This window comes from Cervus canadensis, chromosome 3 (genome assembly GCF_019320065.1).
Source record: "Cervus canadensis isolate Bull #8, Minnesota chromosome 3, ASM1932006v1, whole genome shotgun sequence".
NCBI classification, from domain to species: Eukaryota; Metazoa; Chordata; class Mammalia; order Artiodactyla; family Cervidae; genus Cervus; species Cervus canadensis.
In genome coordinates, this window is record NC_057388.1 from 87,372,214 (window position 1) to 87,387,235 (window position 15,022).

The 15,022-nt window shown below is 50.4% G+C and overlaps 2 protein-coding genes and 1 long non-coding RNA gene across 3 annotated transcripts in view; 2 read left to right on the forward strand and 1 right to left on the reverse strand.

Moving 5' to 3' along the window:
- The window catches only part of SND1 (staphylococcal nuclease and tudor domain containing 1), a 411,508-nt gene that overhangs the window by 345,765 nt on the left and 50,721 nt on the right, over window positions 1-15,022 (forward strand). The gene's annotated exons all lie outside the window — the stretch shown is intronic.
- The window catches only part of LOC122438605, a 31,969-nt gene that overhangs the window by 10,577 nt on the left and 6,370 nt on the right, over window positions 1-15,022 (forward strand). Inside the window, exons 2-3 of the long non-coding RNA XR_006268592.1 lie at window positions 9,609-9,612; window positions 11,050-11,058. This is a non-coding gene — a long non-coding RNA (uncharacterized LOC122438605). The remainder of the gene's footprint in view (window positions 1-9,608; window positions 9,613-11,049; window positions 11,059-15,022) is intronic.
- On the reverse strand, window positions 1,060-4,327 carry LRRC4 (leucine rich repeat containing 4). The gene is made up of 2 exons (XM_043463643.1): window positions 3,810-4,327; window positions 1,060-3,608 (listed from the first exon to the last, which is right to left on the reverse strand). Exon 2 carries the CDS (start codon window positions 3,506-3,508, stop codon window positions 1,550-1,552), a length of 1,959 nt encoding a protein of 652 aa, XP_043319578.1. The 5' UTR covers window positions 3,509-3,608; window positions 3,810-4,327; the 3' UTR covers window positions 1,060-1,549.

Below are 15,022 nucleotides of genomic sequence, written 5' to 3' on the forward strand. Positions count from 1 at the left end.
TTCAAATCTGAACCCTTTATTTCCTTTTAAAGCTAAAATAATAAGTAAAGTTACATCATTAAATGGACCAGCATAACAGAGATCTCTGCCTTCCCCACCCATGCCCACCCTTTCTCTTCCCCTCCTCCTGAGGCAGGCCTGGGAGAGGGAAGCCTTTCGCCCCACTGTGCTACATTCAACAGGACTCCACGGCCAACTCACTCTGTGCGCGTGTGCATCACTTTGTTCAAACTGTGGATTTCAGATCTTTTTTTCCAAAGCATCCTTGGTGAGGAAAGGCTTCATCACTTTAAATGAGCCTGTGCCTTCTCTGTCTCCCCCTTTTCTTCTCTCCCCGTCTTCTGCCCCCCACCCATCACCACAGCCCATTGACATCAGCCGTAATAATCCCTAATGAATCAGCATTTAGAATAGTCACCAAATCACAAGCATGAGAAAAGCTTCCACTCCCCCAAGCCTCCCACTCCTGGCCTCTCCTCCCTTTCTCCACCTTAAAACAAACAAACCCTTTATAAAAGAAAATCATCAAATGCCATCATTGTCTACAGTCATTTGCCAGATACTGGGAACAACAGGTGGACATGGCACCATGCTGATGTATGGCCTCCTGTGAATACCTTTTCCCTGTTGCTCTCCCCTCCCATCCCCCTCTGGTGCCCCCACGCCCCCTTCAGGAGCCACCTCCTTCACCTGGGAAGCCCTGAACAGACACATGCCTTGCACAGAGTGGGTTAAGCCCAACTGCAGGAATCTGGTACAATGTGAAAGCATCTGACTGTGAGCTACGCCAGCTCCCTTCCTTCTCTGCTCCTTCCTTCTGCACTCCGTCAGGCGGGGTACGCGGTATCCCAGTGCACAAGCCAAGAAGACCTGTGCACAGGGGTGCACACCCTCAGTCCCTTGAGGGTTTTGTTTGAGTTTGGGTGATTTTCCTGTTTAAAACACCGTGTTACAGATTTGTCTTCCCCTTGGCCTCAGAAGAAAAATTTACTGCCTCTCAACATTCTAAGCACAGTACAAATCCCTAGTGCTTTTTTTTTTGGGGGGGGGGGTGGTTTAAATAAGGTAGATCTGCAAAGACAACTCTCAGCCTAAGAAAGATGTCTATAGAAATGGGTAGTCCTGGGTCCTATGAAGCATCTTCTAAAAAAAATGATAGATTCCATCTACCCCCACCCCACCCCTCAGCAGCCTGAGCCCTAACTCTTTAGGGATGTTTGTTGGTGTTTTAAGTTTATCTTAGCAGTTTCAACCTTATACCAGAAATCCCTTCTGGCCACATAGCAAATTGACTTGTGACTTCTGCCCCACAACATTCCCAAGGTACCCTCCCCTACCCCCTTTAAATAGAACTTACAAGTTAGAAAATAGTTTTGTTTTGTTTTCTTTTTTAAATTTTAATATAATCTGTTTCTTTTACCAGCCCATAGATTTAATATATAAGCATATACAAGAAAAAGTCTCTCCCCGCTCTGTACAAAAGTTGCTGTCTTTGTGTGTGTGTGCATTCTATTGCATTTGTATAAGTTTTTTTTTGGGGGGGGGGGAGTCATATCTGAGTTTCCTGTACCTTGTCCTTGGTATGGGTCTGAATGATATAAGGTTCAGAGATAGTGGTGACCGCGGGGTGGAGAGAGTTCCCCAAGCTGTTCTCTGTCCAGTGGGCCCCATGTGCTGGTTTGTAGGTGTTGTAGTTAATATGGTCATGAATTGTGGGCAGCACGACTGCCCCCTCACCTGATACACCGGCCGGAGCTGCTGTTGCTGCCGCGGGTGCCGCCGCTGGGATGTCGTCATCCACCTGGATAATCTCTACTGTCCGGGCGGCTGTGACTGTACTCCTCTGCTGGTGCCGCTTGCGAAGTTTATAGAAGACAATCAACATGGCAGCAGCGAGCAGGGTCACTGCCACAAAGCAGCCAATGATGATCTTGGTGGTCTTCATGACTTCATCCAGGCTGGTCTGCATCTTGTCGTTGGTGTCCGTCGCGGTCACTGCCACCTGCTTGGGCACACGGGTGGTCTGGATGAGCACCGTGGTAGAGGTGGTATAGGCCGGCTGGTAACCAGTGGACGTCGTAGGAACAGGCTTGTACTTGCGTGTTGTGTCCTCGGGCGAGACCTCGGTGGTCTCCACTGTGACCGTGGTGAAGAAGCTGTAGTTGGAGGTGTTGAGCTCGGCCGTGCTCACATTGAGGTAGGCCGAGGCATTGGAGTTGCCCGCCACATTGGTCACCATGCACGTGTATACCCCAGTGTCTGAGAGCAGCACGTGGGAAAAGTTCAAGGTGCCGTCATTGAGGACGGAGATCCGTGGGTGGCGGGAGGCGTGGCTGAGCACTGTCCCATTGGGCAGCAACCACTTAACAGAAGACATGGGGGGAGTCCGACACTTAAGTTCCGCCATCCGACCCTCCGAGATATTGAGGTCCCGAGGGGCATCCATGATGAAGGGGGCGGAGCACTGGAAGGAGGCCTGGTCCACCTCCACCAGGTAGCGGCCTCGCATGTGCAAGGGAGCGTGGCAGCGGCCACAGCAGGTGGAATTGGTGGGTATGTACTCCCGAAGCCACCAGGCTAGCCAGAGAATGTCACAATCACAGTTCCAAGGATTGTGGTGTAGGTGCAACTCCACCAGGTACCTCAGGGGAGTGAAGAGGTCATGGGGCAAAGAAGAGAGGTTATTGTGGGCCAGGTTGAGTTCCACCAGCGAGGCCAGCCCATCAAAAGCATTCCGCTCAATCAGGCTGACCTGTGAGTTCATGACCCATAGCTTCTTGAGGGAGCCGAGGCCATGGAAGGAGCCAGGTCTGATCTCTGGGAAGTGGTTCCCTGACATCTCCAGCTCCTCCAGCCCCACCAGCGGGGTGAGGTTGGGCATGTCCTTAATGTTGCACATGCCCAAGTTCAGGTACTTGAGGTTGAACAGTCCCTCAAAGGCCCCCTCGGAGATGTACTCCAGCTTCTTGAGCTCCCCCAGGTCCAGGCGCATGAGGGAGGGCACCCGGTTGAAGGCATAAGAGGGGATGCTCTCTATGGGGTTGTTGCGCAGCCAGAGCTCCCGCAGCTTGGACAGGTATTCAAAGGCCCCGCTGGGGATGACCGTCAGCCAGTTGTCGAACAGCTCCAGGGTGTTGAGGCTGGCCAGGCCGTTGAAGGCCCCCACCTCGATCTGCCGGATGGAGTTCCTGCCCAGCTGCAAGACCTCCAGGTGGTGGAGGTGGCGGAAGGTGTCGGCCTGAATCATCTGGATATTGTTCTCCATGAGGTTGAGGTACCGGGTGTTGGAAGGAATCCCCTGAGGGACCTCGGAGAGGCCCCGGCGGGTGCACACCACCTTGCTGAACTGGTTACTGCACGAGCAGACGGATGGGCAGTTCTGGGGCCCGGCGGAGGCGGCAGCAGCGATGGCTGCACACAGAATCCACACTTGCGCCGTGAGGTAGACGACGGGGAGCAGGACGGCATTCCAGGTGTGGTGCACAGTTACCTGCCACAAGAGCTTCATGGTGTGGCACGTTCATAATTCACCATCGCCTGGGATTTTGGCTCGGAAAGGAGAACCAGCCCTACCCCGGCTTAAGTGAGCTAGGAGCTCCTCTTTCCATCTGGAGAAGGAGGTGGGGAGGGGGCGATTAGAGAGACGGAGCAGATCGGCCCGGGAAGAAAAAAAAAAATCATGCCAAAACTAAAGAGTGGCCCCTCGGCTACCAGCGCCGCCCCCCCCCCCCCAGGCCAGCCCTCGGAAAGCTGGGACTTGCTCTCCCCCCGAGGCGACCATCCCCACCCCATCATTCCCTGTCACCTACCTCGGAAGGAAGGGAAGAACTGGCGTGGTGTCCTTAAGCGTTCTCCGCCGGAGCTGGCCACCTCGTTCCCATTCTCACTTCTTAGTTTTAATTAACAAAAGGGGGGAAGTCGAGGGGGCGGGGAGGTCAGAGGGGAGGGGAGGGGAGGGGTGGGGTGGGGGGAGACAAAATGGCTTCTAGTAAATCCGGAGCCGGCGAGCGGAGCCGCGGAGTTGAGGCGCGCCGGGAGAGCCGAGGCCCGGCGGGCTATGCAGGTGCATGCCCCCCCCTCCGCCCGAGGCGGGGCGCCGCCAGCGTTTCCCGGCTTTGTCCTTGGACCCTGGCCCCGGCTCGCACCAGCCGAGGAGGATGCCGCTTCATCGCCGGACTATGCCTCCGGCGCCCCCGGCCCGCTCCGGGGCTGCCACCCGGCGGGGAGTAAGAGGGCGCCCCGCAGCCTCCCAGGCCGTGCTCGCCGCCGCCGCGCTGCCCCCTCTCCTGGTGTCGGCCGCTCCCGGCCCGAGGCAGCTGATGCAGTCGTTCGCTCGCGGTGCTGCGAGAGTTAAGAGGAGGTGTCCGCCGCTCCTTTGCCCCCTCCCTCTTCGACACACACCCCCTTCTCTCCTCGCCTCTTCTCTTAAGGGTTAAAAAGCCCCAAACTGGGCTGAGTTTCCCAGTCCGCCGGCTGCTGGTGCATCGAGCAGTAATCCGTCCAGCCCCCCGAGGGGCAGCGGCGTGGAGGCAGCGCTGGGACCTGGTCCGCCGGCTGGAGGAGCTCGGCAGCGGCGGCGGCGATCGGGTCGCCCGGAACCGCAGGCCCTTTGGGGGAGTCCGGGGGCGCGGAATCGCCCGCCGCAGCCGGGCGCCCGGCGCACCGCCGGCTCTGGCTTTGTGCGGAGAGAGCGAGTTCGGGGCTCCGGCCCCCGGCGCCTTCAGCGGCTGCGCTGCCCGCGAGCTGCTGCTGCTGCTGCAGCGGCCCCGGCGCTGGCGGCGGCGTGAGCTGCGGGGGTCGCGGCTGCGGGGAACGCTCCGGAGCCCGAGAACATGGTCCTCGCTCGCTAGCGGCGGCGGCAGCAGCAGCGGGGCCCCTGCGCGCGGCGCCCACCGTCTCCTCCTCGCGCCGGGCTCGCGGTGTTGCAGGCAGCAGCCACGCAGACTGCTCTCTCATCCTTTTGTCCTTCAGTCAGAACGTGAATGTACTGCTGACGCATACTGTTCTGGGGAGAAGATTAGCGTGATGCAGTGCTCTTATGTATTAACACCGCTCCCCCTCCGCTGCCTGCCCTCGAGGGGTTAACGCCGGCGCCTTCCAGCGCCGCGCCGGCCCGCGCCGCGCAGCCCCGAGCTCCGCGCCTCCGTCCGACTTCCTCTCTCCTTCCTTCCTTCCTCCCTGCCTTCCTCCTTCCTTCCTCTCTCCCCCACCACCCCCCACCCCCCGCCCCGGCCGTTTCCTCCCCGCCCCCTCTAGACGCGGGGAGCGGGCCGGGCGAGGGAGCCGGAGTGAGCGTCAAGTGAGGGGCCGCGCGCAAGTCGCAGGCGTTCGCAGCTATTTTGGTCCGATCGGAGGGAGCGGCCGGGCGGCCGCTGATAGGCTGGAGCGGCGCGGGGCTGCTGCGGAGTGACTGCGCTGGGGGGGGCCCCCCGCCCCCGCCCCGCACCTTCGGGCTCTGGGTGCGGTGGGCTTTACGGCCCCTGGAGCCGGAGGCGCGGCAGCCCGCCGCGGGGCTGCTGCTGTTGGCCGGCCTCCCGCCCCGACCGCGTCATCCTCACCCCCGCCGACTGCTGACGGGGCGACCTGCCGCTCGGCCCGGGCTGCATGCTCGGAGTTAGGAGCTGCACTGGGGTGGGGGGGCACGCGGGGGCGTCCAGGGCGCTGCTGCACAGATGCCGATTAGGGCCCCCCGCCTCCCTCGCACATTTCCTCACCTCTCCTCGGCTTTAACTGGGGCTTTAAATGATCTTTTTCTTAATGAGGGTTGCGGGGGAGGCAAACAGTGGAAGGAAAGACTAAGTGCGGGGAGCTAGGGGAATGACAACCTGGGACAGCACAACCACCAACGGGAAGGATCGAGGTGAACTCCCAGCCACCGCGGCACAACCAGTCGTTCATTCATGCAGAGGAGCCCCGGCTTCTCACTCTTGCAGCCCTGCGCCCTTTCCCCTCGCTGCACCCAGAGATTGGAGCGAGTGGGTCTTAAACCCTCTGCCCCAGGAGCTTCACCAGCTCTTCTTTGTTGCCTGGAGTGCCTGGGAAGAACTGCGTAGCAACCTGCCCATACTTTGGTGAGAGGAGATCCCCGGGCATTGGGTGGACCAGTATGGGAGAGGGAACAGAACTTGGTCGGCCTTTTCCCCCTGGGGAAAACGACTGCCCCTTTCTCTGCCTAGTGGGGGTGGGGCCATCTGTGGCTCAGCCCTGGAAAGCCAGCTGGTAGAATATGGCATTGGTTTAGTGATGCTTACCCCCAGGCGCCTTTCCTTGTGCCCCGCCCCCCTCTGCCTTGGCAAGCTTGCTTTTCCACCACCTGCACGTGAGCTTTTGCTTAAGAAGAGGAGGTCCTGGATCTCTCAGTTCTCTTGGGTTGTGCCACACCCTTATCTCAGCATTCTCTGCTGCCCAGTAACCTGAAACCTCTTTAAATATTCCAGGGAATTTTTGACGTCCCTGAATGGAGTGAAAGTAGTTCCATTGTTGGTAAGTTGGGTTCCCCATTGTTTACCAACATTTTATTATGCATTTGCAGTCAAATAATAACGAGTTAATAGTTAATATGTGACCTAAAATCACATAGTAAAGTGGGGAGCCAGTCCTTGAACCCTGGCAGAGCTCAGATGTCTAGAACTTGGGTAGTAGAAGTGATTCTCCAGAGTTTTCTTCCAGTCAGTAAGAACTCAGGTTTCATTCATCTCCTTCAAGAGATATTTACTGGGATGTTTGTCTGCTGGCTAGATGGATGGATCTGTTCTTGTTTAATCTTCCTTTACCCGGTGACACAGTTGCCATAGTTGTCTCCATTTTATGGGTGGAGGTACTGAGCTCAGGCAAGCAAATAACATACTCAAGGTCATACACCCAGAAAGCAACAGAGTCAGCATCTCAATCCAGTCTTCAAATCCTGAGTTTGGTGTTTTCATCACTGTTAGAAAAATGTTCAGTATGTTCACTCTGCGTAGAGTTCATGGCAGAGGCAAGGTGGGGGAACAGTGCATAAAAAACTTCAGTGAGGGACTTCCTTGGCAGTCCATTGGTTAAGACTCCTAGCTGCCAATGCAGGGGGTCCCGGTTCCACCCCTGGGCTGGGAACTAATACCATATACTGTGCAGCACACCCAGAAGATAAAAGGAAAACAAAACTTCATTGAAGGGTATATGAGATGTGTGTAGCATGAAGGGAGAGAGAGGAGGGGCTGAGAAGGTAGATCCTTTATTTAACTTGTTTCAGTCGCAATTACTGTTAGGTTGGTGAAAAAATAATTGTGCTTTCAGACCTTGAATTTTAAATCATTATAACTAGGTTCAAATACATATTTATTAATCAAGATCGGAATCATTACAATCAAATTTTTACCAACAAGAAATAAATCCGTTTATTCCTGTAGAGTAAAAATCCATGCTTTGGGATTCGATGAACTCTTGGAAAGTATTTTCTGCCTCCTGCTGGTTGTGGAAGCGTTTTCCCTGCAAAAAGTTGTCAGGATGCCTAAAGAAGTGGTCGTTGATTGTCGAGAGGTTAGGTGAATATGGTGGATAAGGCAAAAACTTCATAGTCCACTTCATTCAACTTTTGAAGCGATGGTTGTGCTACATGAGGTTGGGTGTTGTCATGGAGAACTGAACCCTTTCTGTTGACCAATACCGGTTGCAGGCATTGTAGTTTTCAGTGCATCTCATCCATCTGCTGAGCGTATTTTCCAGGTGTAATGGTTTCACCAGGATTCAGAAAGCTGTAGTGGATCACACTGGCAGCAGACCACCAAACAGTAACCATGACCTTTTTTTTGATGCAAATTTGGAGCGCTTCTCAGTTCAACCACTGAGCTGATCGTCACCACTTACCGCGTAAAATCCACTTTTTGTCATACAGCCTAATCTGAGAAGTCGTTTGTATTGTTGCATACGATAAGAGATGACACTTCAAACCCACGGTTGTTTTGATTTGTGGTCAGCTGGTGAGGCAGCCATTTACAGAGCTTTTCCATCTTTCCAATTTGCTTCAAATGCATGTGAAGCATTCTGCATTCTACTGACTGTAGAATGGTCAATGTTGAGTTCTTCGGCAACTTTTGTGTAGTTGTAAAAGGATCAGCTTCCATGATCCTCTCAGTTGGTCATCCTTTTCCGAAGGCTGGCCACTGCACTCATCTTCAAGGCTCTTATATCCCTTGCAAAACGTCTTGAACCACCACTGCACTGTACATTCATTAGCAGTTCCTGGGCCAGTTGCATTGTTGATGTTGTGAGTTGTCTCCACTGCTTTATGACCCATTTTGAACTCGAACAAGAAAATGGCTTGAATTTGCTTTTTGTCTGACATCATTTCCCTAGTCTAAAATAAATATAAAATAACAGCAAGTAGTAACTCATCAGCAGAAAAAAAAATAATAAAGCGAGAAATGCACATTAAAATGATGTATAACATACATTTATTTAAGAATATATTCCAATAACAGCAAAATTCAATAATGCAAAACTGCAATTACTTTTGCACCAACCTAATGATCAAAGAAATGGAGATTAGTTCCATCTGGGTTGTTAGTAGCTCTGTTTGCTCTCTTAACTAAGCCCCATTTGCACATCATCAGCTTCAAGCAGGACGTGCGTGTGTGAATGGTAAGTCACTTCAGTCGTGTCCAACTCTGTGCAACACTATGGACTGTAGCCTGCCAGGCTCTTCTGTCTGTAGGATTCTCCAGGCAAAAAAACTGGAGTGGGTTGCCATGCCCTCTTCTAAGGGATCTTCCCAATTCAGGAGCAAACCTGCTACTCCTGCATTGGCAGCAGGTTCCCTACCACTAGTGCCACCTGGGAAGCCCTCAAGCTGGGCACTCCCGTCTTACTCACAGCTGTGAATCTAGCCTGTCAGGAATCCACGGAGGAGAATCAGAAATCTACTATTGAGAAGTTCCTTTTTTTGCCACAGCTGGCACTGAGCTGGTAGAGTTCCAGAGGAGACCCTAGCCCCAGGTCTGGATGGTCCACTGGAATACGGCTGCTCCTGCTCGAGAAAAGAGGAGCCTGCCTGGCTGATCTGAGCAAATTCAGGCCCCATGTGTTCAGCACCAGGCCCAGCAAATGTTGTGGAGGTGGATGGAAGGGTAGGATCAAACCAATGCTTAGTAATGAGGCAGTCTCCTGGTAAATATTTGTGAGTGATATTGATGAGTATGCCCAAGCTTCTTGCAGCCCACGGAGTTCTAGATAGGATGGCTTTGCCCTTTGTAGGCCAGTGAGACTAAGGGAGTGTCTTGGAAACTATCCACTGGACCAGGGAGGCTGTGGGGCCACGGCAGCACACAGCCCCTTTGAACAGAAAGTGACACTGGAACCTCGAATCCTGTCCCTCGAGTATCATCTAGCCATCTGTCTGTTGCTCCTCACAGTCCCTGATTCTGACTGCTTCCTTGATTTGGAGTGGTGCCATCAGGGAATAAGAAGAGGAAGACTTACACTTGGAGATGAGAGAAGAAGAACTCCTGTGCTAAGAGTGTTTTCACTGGTGGTTTCCTACAGAGAGACTGCTGTGATAGAGCTGAAGAAGCCAGTCAGTGATCGGGCCAGGCTGTGTCAGCAGCTGGGTACCTGCACGAAGAGTAGGACAGCTGAGTTCTAGTCCCCTTTCTGCCACTGATTAGACGTGTGACAAATCTTAACACAGGTCTAAACCTTAGTTTCTTCATTTCTAGAATTAAAGCAATGGACTAGAAAATTCCTTCCAGCTCTCATAGTCCATGATTCCTAGCCTTCCCCAGATATGAAGCTTTGTGAAGAAGGTTGATCCTTTGGGATTGTAGCCAAGTTTTGGATATGCGCCATGAAGTTGAGAAGCAGATGATTTCTTCAGTTGAATCTAAGAGATCCACAGTGCCAAAGCAGAGATCCAAAGCAGAGCAGACTGTATTTTCCCAGCTACTAAAAAGACTCATAGGTCACTGAGTATTAAAGCTAAAAAGGATCTTGGAGATCATCTGGACTTAACCTCTCATTTAACAGATGTTATTAATGGAGTTCAGAGAGGCATAGTGACTTAGCTAGAGCCACACAACTAATTAATATCAGAGCCTGTGTCAATTCTGAGCTCAGCCCTTCAGTCAAGATGGCAGTGTGTGGCTAATTGGCGTTTAAACCAGGGGCTTGAAGACACTTGCTAATGCCTGTCTTCTGTGCTTTTGTATGCAGGTACTCTCATACTTCTCTGGGCGGGGCTAACCATGGTCTTCCACAGAGCCATTCTGAATGACTTTGGACCCCTAATAAAAACCACTACAATACTGTAATGAGCCTCCAACAAATAAAAATAAATGGAAAAAAAAAAGAAGTGGAGGAAATGGTCATCCAGGGGACTGGCTCTTAGGGGACCCGGGATACTTGCACGCATGCTCAGTCGTGACTGACTCTCTGCCACCCCATGGACTGCAGCCTGCTAGGCTCCTCGGTGCATAGAATTTCCCCAGCAAGAATACTGAAGTGGGTTGTCATTTGCTTCTCCGGGGCATCTTCCCCACCCAGGCAGGGTTCAGTGCATCTTTTGCATCAGCAGGCGCAGATTCTTTACCACTAACCCCCCTGAGAAGCCCCCCAGGATAATTGAGCTCCTGTAAAGCCCACAGTAGACCACTCCCCAGCCTGACCTGCATCCCAGAGGCATTATCCTCAGCAGCCACTAGATGTCCATGCCTCGCAGGGTTTGCCAGGAGTGAGCAGGGTACTATCTTGCCTCCAGGAGGCTTTGGGGCCCCTTAAGGTAGGTCCTTCCGTGGCAGGAAGATCACATGTGTACACCCTGCACCTCTGGCTCCTGTTTGCAATACTGTCAGGCTGCCAAGCCCTACTCAAGCACCTTGTCTATTTTTATACATTTTATGCTGCCATTTTAACTAAGAAAAGAAAAAGCCCACAGAAGGAAAAGGGATTTGGAAAACAGGAGGAAAGAAAAATATGGAAGTTGACCTTCACAAAGGGAAAGACACCAGTTGATTGGTGAATTAGTGACAAGACATAAGAAATGGTCTGTAAGGACACAGTCACCTTCTTCTCCCTAAGGCAACAAACGTGTGTTTGTCTGTGTTTGCATCTTTCTCTCACTTCCACCAACCTGCACAGATATCCCTCAAGAATCAGTGGGTCATGAAGTTTCTGTTTAATGGGTAAAGTCACCATTACAAAAAAGTAAGATTGTTTTTCTTGCCTGTGATCCTGTAGTGAGCCCATGGCCATGCCGTTACTACCCAGAATCATAAAGGGAATGGGTTTTATTCCTTGAGCCTGATGCTTCAAGGTGACACAACTGTTCTAGAATTACCCACTCTTCCCAGTGCCCTCAAAATCCACTGTCCCTTTCCCCCAAGAACTGTGTAGAAGGATGTAGGAAGAAAATGGACAAGAAAGCTTCTTCTGGCAGGTCCCATCCAGAGCGATTTGCAGAAAGCTTTAGAGAAGACAAGATGCTTCATAAGAATGGCAAAGAGCATGGAACGCCTCTTCCTCTTCTCTGAGGCTAGTTTCCTAGGACTTAGCATTTCTTTTTGGGCTGCCAGGTCTGAGGGAAGGGAGAAACCTCCCAATGCCCTCACTACTGCCTCTTGTGGAATAGATAGTTTGTGCCCATTCTAACTGCCATCAGTGTGGCCAGACAGCCCGGACAGGACCAGCCAAAAGCCTTGGAAATGTACTCTTGAGGTGCACTAGCCTGTTATGAGCCCTGTGGTTTATCCTTCCCTTTAATTGCCTTCGTGTGGCAATGACAGCAATGATGTTGACGGTACCATTGCCCAGAGCGTTGGTTGTTTTCCATGTTGATCATCACAACAGCTCTGCAATGGAGGTACCATTAGATTCCCCATTTTGCAGATGAATTTAGGAAGTTTTCTCAGAATTGCAGAACTAGTAAGTAACTTTATTCCTAGTAAGTGACTTTAAGGCTGACATAACAAATTACCACATATTTGGTGGTTTAGAAAATCAGAAATTTATTCTCTCACAGTTCTGGAGGCTAAAAGTGCAAAATCTGGGAGGGCCAGCCTCCCTTCAGTGGGCCTAGGGGGGAATCTGTGCCTGGCTTTTTGTCTGTTCCAGCCCCAGTGACCGTCCTATTCCTTGATTTGTGGCTGTATCACGTCCACCTCCTTGGTCATGTTGACTGCTCCTCTCCTGTCTGCCTCCTCTGACTTACAGGGACACTTGCCACTGAATTTGGGGCCCACCTGGACAAGCAAGGGTGGTGTCATTGCAAGAGCTTTAACTTAATCGCATCTGCAAAGACCCTTAGCCTAATTGCATCCGCAAAGACCCTTCTTTCACATTGGGTAGCATTTACAGGTTTTGGATTTGGGACATGGGCATTATCTCTCTGGGGTTCATTCAGCTGACTGCAGTTACAGAGTCTGGTTTCAATCTCAAATCTATTCAGCATTCAAATTTTAAACCACTGTGATAATGTGATGTGCCACTTAGGAAGAGAAGGGGGAGGGTATATCTTAACCACCAGCAGGTAAGTCCTCTGTGTTCCCTGTGCTTGTGAAGGGGAAAGGAGAGCAGCCAACTATGGGTGATGTGGCCACTGGGCTTCCCATTGGAAAGGGAGCAGATTCCCTTAGTGCAACAGGAATTATCACGTGGACCAAGAGGAGGGGGCAGGTAGACCAGAGAAACTCACGAAATCTGCCTTGATTCCTCTTTGTAGTACTTTTCTCACTCTTTATATGGCCTATTGGTTTTTATCCCAAAGATCTTAGAACATCTAAGCATTTACCAGTAGTATTAGAAGTTACCACTTGGCACTGCTACAAAATTTGGCTCAACTGTGGCTAAGTCACAGAAATGTTGAGTTTCACACTCATTGGAAGTTTAAGAAAAACCTAAAGATCAGAGCCCAGCAGATGTAAATGCAGATGTGGGAGTGAGAGTTATGAGTAAATGGCATTTCAAGTATCTCCAGCACAAATTGGATCCTTAACCAAGAGTCCATGCCTGCAGTTACACACAAATACACAATGGTTTTATAAATTTTCAATTTATTCATGTTTTGGTTGGTGAAAGCCCAAACACTTTATTTCCCCCAACTGAGTCCTAGAAAATATGTTAAATGAAAAAGGGAGAGAGAGGGAGTGAATGAATAAATGCATGTATGCATGCATACATACTGCTGGGTGTTTTACTGTAGTGGAGGTTATGAAAGTATTCTGGAATCAGAGAAACCTGGGTTCAAATCATGGTTCTGTTTGTCCACTTTGTATATGCTGTGTATATGAGTCACTTCTTTAAGCTTCAGATTCTGCATGTGTATAGTGGGATTGACAAATGTACTTAATTTTGTGGTATTATCTAACCAGAATCAAGTAAGGAAAATCCATCAGTCTTAGCTAATAGTAATAGTAGTAGTAGTAGCATTAAAAATAAGGAAACTAGTATAGAAGGGAAATATTTGTAACCACTGTCAGTTCTGAGAGAATCCTTTTTTTTTCCTTTCATTTTTTCCTCTCTGCTTTTGGTATTACCTCTAATTTAGGCCTTTCAGTTCTTCATTTAAGATATCAGGTGTATTACACTGTTTGTTTTTAACAGTTTTGAGATAATTTTAGACTTAGAGACAGGTTAAACATACTCAAATTATAGGTTGTGGTCTTCACCCAGCTTCCTCTTATGTCAACATTTTATATCACAGAATATTTACTCAAAACTAGAAGTTAAAGTGTTCAAGACATAGATTTTTCCCTCTTTCCCTCTAAGTCTATTCTCTGCAGCCACCTAAACAATCTCTGTGACACTATCAGATTATGTTTCTGATTTGCTTGGAATGCTCCAGTGTTCTTCCCCCTCATAACTCAAATAAAAACCAAGGGACTTCCCTGGCGGTCCAGTGGTTACGACTCCTCACTCCCCATGCAGGGGCCTTGGATTCAATCCCTGGTCAGTGAACTAAGATCCCGCATGCCACGTGGGCCAGAAACAAAAAAGAGGGAGACACACATGCCACAAACGTACACACACACGAACGGTGCGCCGTGGATCACAGGCCCTCAGCCACTGTGCCTCGGCTGTTTCCGCGCTCTCACGTTTCATCATCTTTCTGTTCGACCCCTGCCCTTCAGCTGTGCTGCTCTTGTTTCTTTTGGAATACTCTGAGCTGGTTCTCCCCTTTAGGAGGGAGAGTTAGGAGCAAATGGCTTTTCAGGTATCTCCAGCACAAATTGGATCCTTACCAAGAGCCCATGCCTGCAGTTATACACAAATATAACTGTTCTGTTCTGTCTGGAATGTTCCCCCACATCTTCAGGTGGTCAGCTTCTTCTTGAGCAGGTCTCTTGAGACTTTCCATGACTACCCTGTCTTTAGACTACTTTAGGAGCCCCACCAATCATAGTCACATCCCTGGATTTTACTCTCTTATTTGATATACCATTATCTGAAATTATCTTGTTTACTTGCACATGCCACAAAAGCAGAGAACTTCTCCATCTTGTTCCCAACACCTCGATCATAGTGGGGAATTAATTATTTCAGAAGGAAGAGGACTATTTTTTGGCCCTGGTGAATAGGAGTTCAGGCCTCTCTAATGGTGTATCAGAAACCCTAACCCTCCTCCATAATTCTTTGAAAAGATAGGTGTGAAACGACCAGTTTTTGTTTGTTTGTTTGTTTTAATAATGGGAAGTTTAAGGAAGATCCTAATGACCTTAAGGTTTCACCAGCCCTCAGTTTTTAAAATTCATAGCCCCTTGATGACTGATGAGCAGGAGTTTTATGGAAGCATCATCGAGGCTCACGGGCTCTTGGCAGTTGTGGGTATGTGAAGCGTGAGCAGAAGCGTGAGTGTAGGTACACAAATACGCTTCTTTGTGCTGGTGGACGCATGTGCCTGTCATTTTCAAATTTGCTAAAGTGCATTTTCTCCAAAGGGAGTGAGGGCTGTTGGGCCTGAAATAGGGAACACCAGGACCGTAAGATCAAATGCTTTGAAAGTGGCTGTGCCAACGCTTTTTGCTAATTAAAGAATGTTAGGACAATCACCACGAGC

Coding starts and splice junctions, on each gene's coding strand:
- LRRC4 (XM_043463643.1), bottom strand. CDS start 3,508: ATGAAGCTCTTGTGGCAGGTAACTGTGCACCACACCTGGAATGCCGTC.